A 12,398-nucleotide genomic window follows, 5' to 3' on the forward strand; every position below is an offset into this window, starting at 1 on the left:
CGCAGCCCCCGGCCACCCCCACATCCCCTCCAGCTTGTCCCTCGCCCCCTTTACAGCTCTGGAGGACCCCCCTCCTGCTCGGGAGCCCCCTGTGCAGCACAGACCTCCCCGAAGGTGAGCTGGGGGGAGGCTGTGCCCTGTGGTACCACCCTGGTACACCTCAGTGTCCCCTCTCTGAGCTGGAGTGGGTAATCAGAGCTTTGTTCACCATAAACGTGATGAAGGGATGGCAAAAATTGTGTGTTACAGCTGGAGGGATGGGGTTTGGGACCAGCTGTGTAATTAGCATTTCAGCAGCAGCAAGAGCAGGCAGGGACAGGAGAGGCAGCACCAGGCAGAGCCCAAAGCCGGCAGCCACCAGGACCCACGGCTCAGCCTCCACCTAAGGCTGCTCCTCACCCCCGGACACTGCCCACACCCCAAATTGTTCCATCCGGTACACTGGGAGGGTTTGGGGACCAGGGGAGGGCAGAGTTGCTTTTTTTTTTTTTTTTTCCCCCTCTCCTTTTCCCAACCTTCTCCTCCACAAGCCCTTTCCAGAAGTCTCACAAGAAGCTTTTGTGATTCAGCCCTGGAAAACAGCAAGAGCCACAGCAAGATTCCCACTGCTGTGTTGAAGACTAATGCCGGGTGTTTAGTAAACAGCTTCAGCCTGTTGCTCTTTGCTTCTTGGCCGCCTTTTTTTTTTTTTGGTGAACATATACATTTGTCCCAGAGCAGCCTCCCAGTCCCACTTGAGCATGCACAGGGACTCAGGGATTGGCACTGTCCCTGTAAGGATCTATCAGCCTCTGCTCCCACAACTCCCTCCAGCTCCACAAGCACAAACAAAGCTATGAAAGGATGAAGCAGAGGTTGAGCAGAGCCGATGATGCAACTCAACAGCGTCCTGCAGGGACACGACCAGCTCTTATCACCCTTCCCCAGCATGTTTAGGCTGCCCAAGGCCAAGGGAGGCACGAAAGGAACCTCCACCAGGCTCAGCCTGGACCCAAAACCAGCCAGAGCTTCGACCACAGGGCTTGTGCCCGACCCCACACCCCAGCAGAAGGCTGAAAGTCCTTATCTAGAGTTTAATAGACAAGCGGATGGAAACATCACCCCAGGGGCAGGGAGGAGCAGAGGCCAGAGCTTTTAAGGGCAAGAGGGTCAAGCCCGGAAACGTTTGCTTACAATCTTTATTGAAGTCATACAAAAGTTGCCAAAAAGTGAAAAAATACACTATATACAAAACCATTTTCCTTGTAAGGAGAGGAGTGTCCAAGGTTAAAGAATTATCATACTGTGCTTTCAACTGCAGCCCCTGATTCTGCTTGTGGCCTTTTCTCTGTCTAAAAGAAAAGAAAAGGTTTTGTTTTTAAAAAACAAGACACTGCCTTACAGCACCAATTCATGCAGCAGTTCAAGGTCGAAGACTTAACTGACCACTCGTGCTCTGCTGGGCACCACAGCCCAACACTACCCTAAAATATTCACCTTAACAATTGCAGGCCAAGTGAGAAGCATTAAAGCCCAGGAGTAGTAAAAATACTTTGGGGAAAGGCGCTGTGCTGGGCGTCAGCCCGACTCGAACTCCCAGAACACCTTTCTGTCCCACCCCACAGGCTGCAAATCCCCACAGTCGGTGTCCTTCCAGCCCACAGTGTCAGACCCCACAGGACACCGTGCGTCCTGCCACCTAGGGAATATTCCCCACCCCGTCTGGGAAGGTTTACGAAGATCAGCAGGCAATAAAACCAGTACATCTATCAGGCACAAACCCATGCCTGAACAGAGGCAAAAAAACCCCAAAAAACCCAATAATCATGGCACGGAGTCCTGACTCAGCTGCCCACCTCCTCTTCCATTTTTTCTGCAACCTCATTTCCACTGGGAGCCGCGTCACCACCACCACCATTGACAGCCGGTTCTGGTTTAGATTTCTTAGCTTCATTGTCTCCCTGTTGAGGCTCCTCCTCTGGTTTCCTCTGAAGACAAAATTGTTTAGTCTTCACTATGTACAAATTCAAGTTTTTATTTCTTTATTTATTTAGAAAGAAAATTAGCATCTAGATGGCATTACACATTATCTATTCAACCTCTACTTGCCAGGTTCAAGACAGATACTTAAGTGTTAGGATTTAACCAAAACTCTGAAGCTTTGGCACAGAGGTCTCGACCACAAAGGACTTCCAGTAAGACATTGTTTAGGCGCTAGTACCTATAGCGCTGGATTATCCTTAGTTACAGTTTGGCACGGAAACATGCAACTGCCGAGCCAGGTAATAGTTAAGGGGGTAGACTTAAGGCATCTACAACGTTTACAATCACCTGTGGAAAGCAGATCAAAGTTGCTCCAGGCAAACCTGAACTGAAAGAGGCTGATATAACACAGGCCAGGCTGCGCCACAGCCGCACACAAAATAAAAACTAAGAGATCCCATAGGGGATAATTTTAGTTATATTTGCAAACGGTTCTAGAAAAAAACCCATATACCGTTAAAGGAACCCAACGCTCAGTACATTATCACAGTGAGAGGCAGTTTATCATCACTACCATTGGACTGGCTTTGCTGTTTATCAATTCCAATTCTCCGTTTCCACTTGAAAAGAAGGGAACCCAACTCAGCCTGGTTGCTCGCCCTTTTCCTTAAGATCTGTAAGGCCACCTTGCTCTTCTTGCAGGTCCTCAGCAGAGGAGGGCACTTGTTCAGAGAACGCCTGCAGAAGCCACACAGCTCGGCTCGGAAGTTAAAGCGGTGTGGGTCAGGGGTGCTGAACCACCAGGAACTAATCTCCTGGAGGCTGGACCGTTCCCAGACTGATGGGCTCCCAGTGGAAAGGAGTTTCAGGCACTACTTCTGGTTTTACTTTTAGAGCATTTTTTTTTCCCCATTACCAGAACTAAGTTAAGAAAAAAAAAAAATGCTTTAAGCCAAGAAATCTGACTATACAAAGCAAGCCAGTGGTATTTTAACAAACTGTTTGTTAAGCTATTCATTTCTGAGCTCACCTTTTTCCTGACTAGGTGAGAGATGTCTGTAACACACTGAGATGCACCATCAGCTGCTTTTCTTACTGGAATCTATTGCAAGACATAACATTGTCACAGAAGTTACAGCAAGCAGTAATCCTTAGAGCAGACAAATTCTCAGCATCCGTCTTAAATGAACTTACTGTGGAAACAGAACCACTGTCTTCACTCTGCGCGAAGCCAGATGTAGTTCCAACCTTAAGAAAAAGCAGAAAAAAAACCCTCAGTGGAACAAGTTCTGTTTATCTATTCACACAAAAAAGTATAGGCCGGTTTAGAAAGGGACAAAAAAACCAGCTCCTTTATGTCTCACTGTCTTTTGCTCCTACACCGGCACACAGGACAGACAGACAAAAAGCTCGCACAGTGATGCAACACTCGGTCCATTCTCATATTTGGCTGACTTATTTCCAGCCCTGACACGCTAAATTGCTACAGAAGCCTATCAAATTCCAGTTTAGTTTGGAACAATTAATGCCAATGTATTTACTGACTATCCTCTTTAGATGTCAGCTGCTTCAGTTGCCTTCTTGCAATCACAGCCCGTATCGTTTGTGAGCAACCACCAGTCCCCGATCTGTACAAACAAGTCTGAGCTCTTCCTATTACTGGTTTACTTCAAGTCTCACTGGGAGAATGCCTGGCTAAAAGGAAACAGCAGGAGACACTAACCAGAGTTGCTTTTAGTGCCATCTCAGCTACTTTCGCACTCTTTTGAGACTCCTTTGAATCTTCTATCTTTTCTTTAATTTCGGGAAGCAGTCCCTTCAGTTCTTCAATCTCCTTCTCATCTTCAGGGGACCCACTTTCTGCCTTCTTTATTCGCTCAGTAAGCATCGCTACGATGAAACAGTCACGGCAAAAACATCAAGACAAAGTAGCTATCCGGCCATCAATACCCACAGAGGCAAGTGTCTGTAATAAACACTGTTTCAACAATTCTGATATCAGTATAGCTTGTTCCCAGTTTCAGACCAGCAAACATTTGCACAGCAAGGTAATTTATAAGCGTATCTACTTTTAGGGTGGTTTTAACAAAGTCTGCTTTGACTTGCGAAAGCTCTCGCATTAGCTAAGTAGTTTCAGAAATTCCACTTACCCATTCTCTTGTCAATGACTTCTACGGATTTACCAAACTGCAAAACCGCCTCATCGAACTGGCTGTTGTAGTGGTAGGCCAGCGCCAGCTGGTAGTGACTCTCGGCGAGCAGGCGGTCGTGAGCCTCCAGGTACTTCTGCTGCAGGGCCAGGCAGGCCTGAAACTCTTCTATAGCCTGCGTGTAGTTTTCTATAGGAGAAAGCCGTAAGGTCTTTACAAATCACGCTCACCTATCCAAACAAGCAAGATCTAAACCCTTATTCAGTTACTCTGCATTGCATTGCACTTTATATAGTCTGAAAACAGAATCGCCGTTGAATACAGCGGCTGAGTTCAGTGTTGAGCTGCTTTCAGATCATCAAGTGACACCACTCAGTCCGGCACTGTCCCCCCACACACCTCAGAACATTTGGAGTCCAGTTCCTCTAGTTCTCTCAAGAGTGCTTTGCCCATGTACAGCAACACAGGAAACTAATCAGCCAAGTCAAAACCAGGTGCCCAAATCCTGCTGTGTTACCTACCACCATGAATTGAGTGCAACTTGAATGCAGAGCTAAGGACGGTCGCCTGCCACTTCCCAGCCAAGCTCTCCATTCAAGGCAGTCTAATGACATAAAACAGAACCCTCATTTTGTAGCCCTTGTCCAGAAACCTGTCACATTATTTCCAATGCTCGCCACGGAGGAAGATTACACCCTACTTGGAATTTAACAAGATCAAAACATGTTTTCAAATGAAGGGCAAATAAGACAGATAGAAGGAACGAACCTGACGAGTCTTGCTTCACACTCTTTTTCCTCATGCATAACACATCAGGGTCTCTCCTGACCATACTCTGGTATTTTGGGAAGTCTAAGGGAGTCAACCATTTTTTATTTGCAGTCTTTATGTTCTGGAACTGGCACGGTACCAACACCTCCCATTGAGCTCAGTGACTCACTACTTCAATAAGGGAAGACTCCTCAGCTTCTGAAGCTACCCAAACCTTGCCTATAAAGCAGAACACAAGGCTGGTATTCATCCGGTAACACCTTACTCGAACCTTTCTTTCACTGTTCTGGAAAAGCATGGACTACCCTGTTTACAGTAGAGACTTGTTCATCCATTGATTCTGAAGTTTCTCACATGACTGCCCTATCATAATTAAACAAAGTGTATTTTGTTTTCATTTTAACAATCTTAACTCACCTCCACTCATTTAAAAGTAAGAAATGGAGAAGGACAGAAAGTGGAACTGTACATGAGAATTAGTGTTACTTACCAGATTCAATGCTAACTTCTCCTAACTTTAGATGAGCTTGAGCTGCATGGAGCTGAGCTTCTTTTGTTTCTTGTCTAAATCAAGGGGGAAGGGGGGGGGGGAAGAGAATAAAAATATGTAGTTTTCAAATCCTGATCAGATTATGCCACATTCACCAATTGCTTATGCCACTACTCCCCCAAATTTCCAACGACTTTCTCTAGCAGATATCCAAATTAGGACCTAAGCCTTTACCTCTTATAGATGACTTTTGCTAACTCCAACATGTCCCAGGCTAGCTCAAGATTTCCAATTTCATCCTCCTCGCTTTCCTGTAAAGACTAGCAATGCATTAAAGATTAAGTGACTCGGTTACATATCACATCAAACAACACTAAGTTTCTAAGCAGTGTTGTAAAGGAATAAAAGGTAAACAGTTTACCACTAGAAGAAGAAGAAAAAAAAAAAGAAAAAGAACATGCAAAAGAAATTATTTCCTCAACGAGACTTTGCCCGCAGTGAAGGTGTTTGAAGTGGAACATAAGCTTACATTGTTAGTTGATAGGGCCTTTATTTTTTTCCTCCAGAAATAACAGGGCACCAAGCACCAATATTAGCCTACGAATAAGACTTTATGGTGCTATTTAGATGAACCAAAAGCTAAAAAAAGGAGTTGATGTTCCACTTTTTTTAAAATGACCTTTTGAACTTCATTAGAATAGTCTGAGGCAGAGACAGATACTCTATTCAAGACAGTTGTATAGTACGCTTAGTACCACACTCTAATAGGTTTCAGACTTTTCCAGGCATTTTGATGGCTACATCAAGGTAACACCTCAGACTTAAGCAGCACTACACTTCCCACTAAATTTCCATCCTAATCATGGCTTATTGGACTGGGTGTATTCAACATGCACTGCGAGACAACAACAAAACAAGGAGAAAAGAAATTGCTAGAAGTAACTAACTTCAGTGACAAGCTAAAGCAACTCTCCCTGCTTGCTCCTGGTTCACCGGGCTGCGTTACTCATCAGTAGACTGCCTGGGTTTGCAGAGAGCTGAGCAAGATACCACAATGCAGATGACACGTAACGCTGCCCCTTCCTTAGACAACACTGGTTTTCAAAAGTAATTTCCTACACAGGACTAAATGAAATAAAAGCGAGCTTTTACAAAGACATTAACATGACATTTAGACAAATACCGCACTCCTCCACGAACACCGATATCAGAGTCTCACCTTGTCTTCCACTGTCAATTCATTCTCCTTATCATCTTCAGCTTTATCGTTTTCTTTGTCCTCCTCTTCAGATTCTTCTGTTTCTACAAGGAAAGTAGATGAATGAGAACACTTGTTGTTATGCTTGCTCCACATGGAGTCAGGTAGATTATATCCAGCCCTCATCCTTCCAGTGACAGGTTAGATGTGTGATGCAAGAAGAGCACAGATACATTAAATCCTCGGCAGCAGCAGCCATCTTGCTGAAAGTGTTCGGCACTGTAGACTAAAGCAGCTCCAGGCTACCTTAGTCCTCATTTGAAGTTTAACTTCATACTATCTAGAACAGAAACTTACCTAAAATTCAGTTCTCACAAATGCATTGTGAAGTCCCACTAAAGCCATGGGATCTTGAGCAGCCCTGGAGGTACTGGTCAGTTGCTGGACTCGATGCTACAGGTAACAAGCATTTTCAGCAAGAGAGCTGCCAAGCTGTGTACAAATAAGACTGTTTCTGAATTTGTGTTCTTCATGTCAGACATTTAAGCCGTAGTGTTACTAATGAACCTGCTACTGCGTGGCACTGATTTGACTTCTGGTACTGCGTAGGAGCATTGCGTGATCTACTCTACCAGTAGAAAACATTTTGGGAAAAAGTGCAGTGAAGGAGTATGGCTAATAACTTTAAAGTACTGGTTGACTTGCATGCTAAAGTCACACACTTAATTCCTATATCACGACCACTGACTAATCCCAGAATAACAGGAGCTTGATGGGGTAGAGACTAGAGAACCCACGAGCTCATTAGGCGACCTCCCCAAAAGCACACACCTACCACTGAGAGGGCCAAACCTGTAAGTATGAGGAGAGCTCGATGAAAGGTAAAACAGAAAAGATGTCAGGAAGTTGAAGCCAATTATAAGTAGTGGAAAGAGTCTGGAATGACTGGGCGCCAGACCAGGATGTTCAAGCATGTCCTCACACCAACAGAGTTGGAACAAAGGGAAGCAGTATGCGTACTTTCACAGGATGATGAGGAGTGGATAACTACTCCTGGTTTATGTTCAGTCATACTCTGTCCAGACAAACACCTTGTTAGGCAGCTGCTTCACCGCTCTGAGTGTCACCGTGCCCAGCAGTACAAATCTTTTCAGTGTGCAGAACTACTTAGTCTGAATATTTGCCACTCCTAAAATAAGGCTGCTCCTGTGCAGCTGAGCTACTGACAAGCAAAGTTTCAATTATCAGCTCATCGATTAATTTGTGCAATAGAAAGCACTGGCCTACTAAGACTACGCAAGTACTACTTCCGCAAAGTGTACAAGTTTTACTAGGTTACTTTAACATAATCCTGAAAACAGCTACAATGAAGCAGCGAAGCAGAACGGCAGAAAAAGCTAGATAGCTGGAAGACTGTACTAGATAGTAGCAGTAAGCCTTCAGGTTCCAGGGCAAATTAAATTTAGATTTGCCACCTCGCAATTACCACCAGAAAGACTCAAATGGAGAGCTCCTTCCCCCCCGCCAAAAGAAAATTTACTAGTTTGTTACGTATTCAGCTGTTCTTATTTTTCTGCTCCACTGTTTTAAAATAAAATACAGTTATAACCAGAGGCAACTTGTGCTTCAAGTTATTTGAAGGTTAGTGCAATAAAACCCAGATGCATGCAAGTGAACATCCATTCAGTATTCTCCACCAGCCTAGCCATTACTTACACATTTCATCACAGGGCTGTAAGTTTGCTTTCAAGTAAGATTTGCTTTGCAGTTAGTTAAGCGTTAGTCTAGAAAAACTGAGACTATTCACTATTCCTTGAAACTTTACTTGGATGTAAAAATCCTTCAAGAGCCCCTTTACTGTGCCTTTTCCTTATTCTAAGGCAAACAGAAAATTCTGAATGGAACACTTTTTACCCATTGTTAGCCAAATCCATCAAGTCATCCACCCACAAGTACTTTTCTCCTCTCACTGTTACCTTCTCCCTCTTCCATCAGGTCATCTTTCTCTTCTTTTTCTACCTTAGCACCTTCACCCTCTTCCATCAGGTCATCTTTCTTTTCCTCTTTCTCTACCTTAGCAGCTACTTCAGCCTTTTCTTCCATGTCATTAGATGGCTCTTTGCCCTCTGTGGGCACAGGTTCCTTTGAGGACTTCCTCTCTTTAGATTCATCTGGTTTCTCTTCTGTAGCTGTCTCTACCAGCTCTTGTTTCTCCTCCACCTTCTTCTGTTCAGCTGCCTCTGCCTCCCCTTCTGCAGCTTCTTTCTGCTCCACAGCAACTGCTGCCTGCTCTTCTGCTGTCACTTCTTGTGCTACTGCCTTCTCTTCCACAGCTGCCTCTGCCTGCCCTTCTACAGCCTCTCCCTTTTCCACAGCTGTCTCTTTTTCTCTTGCTCCCGTTGGCTGCTCTCCCGCCTCTCCCTTCTCTTCCACAGCCACTTCTCCAGCTTCAGCCTCTTCCACAGCTGCCTTCGCCTCCTTGTCCAACACTTCTGTCGTTCTCTCCTTCTCCTCAGTTGCCTCTACTACCTTGTCTTCAGGCACCATCTTCTGCTCTTTTTCCAGTACCTTCTCTTCCACAGCTGCCGCCTCTTTCGTAGCCTCCTTTTCCACAGCTACCTGCTGCTTCTGCTCTTCTGAAGTGACCTTTTCCACAGAATCCTCCATCTTCTCTTCAGCCTCTTCAAGCTTTGCACCCTTGTCAGCAATTGCTTCTTCTTTTGGTTTTTCTTCTGTGGTCTCTTTCATTTCAACATCCTCCTCTTTGATTTCCTTCTCAGATAGTACTGGAGACTCTTCTGTGGACTTTTTGGCCTCTTCTTTTTCCCCCATGGCGTTATATACCTGTTCTCTCAACTCCTCCCTTGCTTCTTCTACATGATTGAGGAAGCATAAACATTTCTTCGAGTTTAGTGATAAAGACATTAATGGGCACTGACAATACCACCCTCAGACCCTCCAGTGTGTTGGTTTGTCATCAAGTCAGATGACATTCCTAAAAGCTTCACTTTAAAAGTACAAGGAATTAAGACACAACCAACATAGTAACTTGAACTAAGGAAATCCCTTCCCCAGACTGCATTATTGCAAGCGGCCGCTCAAGCAGTGTGCAGTTTTGCGCGCTAGCATTTTTAGTCACAGCTAAGCAAGAGGTGCCAGTGTTTTAATAGTCTGGATTGACAGGAATTCCTGTATTATCTCCAGCTGTAGGTAGCATAAAACAGTTACTGCTCTTGGACTTTTTACAGAGACTCTGACATGTCCTACTAGGCAGGGTGTACTGCTACAAAGTTACAAAGCAGTTTGAGTGGACTGTGAAGCTTAAGAAAGCAAGTTTGAATGCAGCGTTTCAGGACACAGACACCTGGTGACACTTTACACATGCTTTCAGTGACCAGTTCCTTGCAGAAGTTTTACAGGTTTTATTCAATCTTTAAGCACGATTAGAAGAACAAAAAAAAAAAGTCCATTCAGGATGCTAAGAGTTTCAACAGAATGATTTAAGCTACCTAAGGTTCTGATGGACTGAACTTGTTCAGACAAGAAAACGCAGCTCAGTGCCTCCACAGCACAGCAGACAGCTTTACATACCATCAACAGTTGGTAATGCAGAATCATCCTCAGCTTTTTCTCCTTCCTCTTCAACCTGCACCCCCTCCAAGGCATTTCCCAGCACACCATTTTCCATTCTGAAGGCAACAAAAGTTTGTTATCCCTTAGCTCTTGTAATAACGCTGTCTGAACTGCACAAGCTGCAGTGCCACAGCCCATCCCACCCAGTAAACCCCTGCGTACGTGAAGTTCTACTGTAACCCTGTCTGTGAGGGTGAAATCCTGTTACGCCAGGCAGACTCTTGATCAAACGAGAAACTGTCAGCATACCTTGCCAACTCCAGCAGAGATTTTCCATAGTAAAAAAAAGCTTCTGCACACTCGTCTGCTGTTTCACCATATTTTTTACCCCTACAAAAGTGATGGAAGAGTTATTTGCCTGTGCCTAGTTTAGATTTTGACACAAGAATTTCAAGACTAAAAATTCCTGGACGGCAAGAATCAGTTTCTTAGCTCATCTCCCATTGTTTCAAACAAATACCAAACACTTGTCTCACTTAGCTAGATGTGGGTCTCAAACATCCAGCAAAGCAAATTAATCTAAAACTCAAAGGCGTATCACTCTCGGAGACTGATCGAGACTAGTAAACAAGCTACTAGCAAGTAACGCTATCCCATTGTTTTCATATTCACAGACATCAGAACCATACACTGCAAAATAAAACACAAAATCCCTTTTCCTCCTTAGGGAACTGCATTGGCAATTACTATCACAAAAGCTGTCTAAATTGCACACTACAGTATTGTCCAACACCTGAGTTAATTTAAACAGTTTGTCTTCTTCTCAGTTGCATTGTAAATACAGCAGCATATGTAAGGTAAAAATCTCAATCTTTCTTGTATAAGACTCATCAGTATAGCCAAGCTGAAAACCAAGACCTACAAAAATAAACAAAACATTTTATTACTCACAGTAAGCTTGCAGCTTCCTGGAAGGCGTTAACAGCAGCCGGAATATTTCCCATTACCAAGTGTTTCTGTCCTAAACCCAATAGTTTCTTTGATTCTCCATCCACATCCATACTGGAAAAAGGAGGGGATAAAAATAAATCAAATACAGCATTGTCAGTTTCCATAGTAATTTTGTATCCAGCTTTCAAAACCTAGTCAGCTTTATACATGAGTGAGTTGCATACATTACACTGGTTGGAACTAGTGGGGGGAGGGTTGTTTGGTTTTGTTTGTTTAAATCTGGACCAACTTTTACTTCTGATGACCGAGGACAGACAGGTTAATTTTAACCAACTGTTGCAAGAAGCAGGTATTGGAATCTAGTATGACAAAGGATGCTAAAGAACATACTTCAAGAGTTGCACACCAATACAACGCTGAGTACTGTACAGTGTTTCACCAGACTCTGATGCTAGCTAAGCCAAGAAAAAGAAGAAGAAATCCAAGTTATGACTTCTCATAGCACAGCACAAGGCATTTGAGAAGAACAACAGATACAACTCTCAGTTTCAATTCAGTGCATCTCACATAGCTCCATTTCCAGAGGTCCAAGCCAGTCCATGTTGGACTGGGACAAGAGCAGCTGCCCACAGAGCCATACTACTACTGGTTGGTCACATACTTGTACCGCTCCAATGCTTCTCCAGCATTAACTCACAAATCAAGATTTCCCTAAACAACAACTGGCATTTGCATATTGAAAGAGTTTTCTTGCACTAGATTGGTGCAGACTACGGGTGAGCACAAGTTCCAGCACCTACAGCATCTGCCTCTGTTAAACTTCAAGCCTAACAACAGATTTTGAGGGTGACCTTTTTGTTTCACCGAATAACCCCAGGATTTCACAGCCTTTAGTAACTGACAACTCCGACTCCCATCTCACCTGTCCGTCTTGTCTGTGGATGTGGAAGGAGCTGCCAATTCCTCTTCCATCCTGCAAACAGAACATTGAATAAGTGCTTACAGCAGGCCACCCATGTCGTGACAGGGACAGAGCTCTCGGAGGTGTGAAACCAGAGGCCGGAGCAGCGTTCACTTTCAGGCGTTCAGCCACCCACAGCGAGTCCCCACGCCGGTTCGCTCTGCCGGCTGTCTTTTGGAGCAGCCTAATTAGTTTCAGTTTTGCTTATTGCTCGAATGAAGGATCATTAGAAAAACGGATGCTCTCAGGTTACATCAGACTAAGCCTGGCCTATAGGTCTGCCCTCTAAAAACCAGGCCGTGCCCCCCCCACGGCCCCCCCGCCGGTTCGCAGCACCCTGTA

The 12,398-nt window shown here is 44.5% G+C and overlaps 1 protein-coding gene across 1 annotated transcript; it reads right to left on the reverse strand.

The window, feature by feature from the left end:
- Positions 1-1,164: 1,164 nt before the first annotated feature.
- Positions 1,165-12,067, reverse strand: NASP (nuclear autoantigenic sperm protein (histone-binding)). The gene is made up of 14 exons (XM_009884658.1): positions 12,018-12,067; positions 11,096-11,206; positions 10,454-10,534; positions 10,163-10,260; positions 8,548-9,444; positions 6,593-6,675; positions 5,608-5,684; positions 5,374-5,447; positions 4,113-4,301; positions 3,686-3,852; positions 3,157-3,210; positions 2,993-3,064; positions 1,836-1,967; positions 1,165-1,331 (listed from the first exon to the last, which is right to left on the reverse strand). The coding sequence occupies exons 1-14, from the start codon at positions 12,065-12,067 to the stop codon at positions 1,278-1,280; spliced, it is 2,139 nt and encodes a 712-aa protein (XP_009882960.1). The 3' UTR covers positions 1,165-1,277.
- Positions 12,068-12,398: the final 331 nt, after the last annotated feature.

Source organism: Charadrius vociferus, unplaced genomic scaffold (assembly GCF_000708025.1).
Source record: "Charadrius vociferus isolate BGI_N301 unplaced genomic scaffold, ASM70802v2 scaffold163, whole genome shotgun sequence".
Taxonomy (NCBI): Eukaryota; Metazoa; Chordata; class Aves; order Charadriiformes; family Charadriidae; genus Charadrius; species Charadrius vociferus.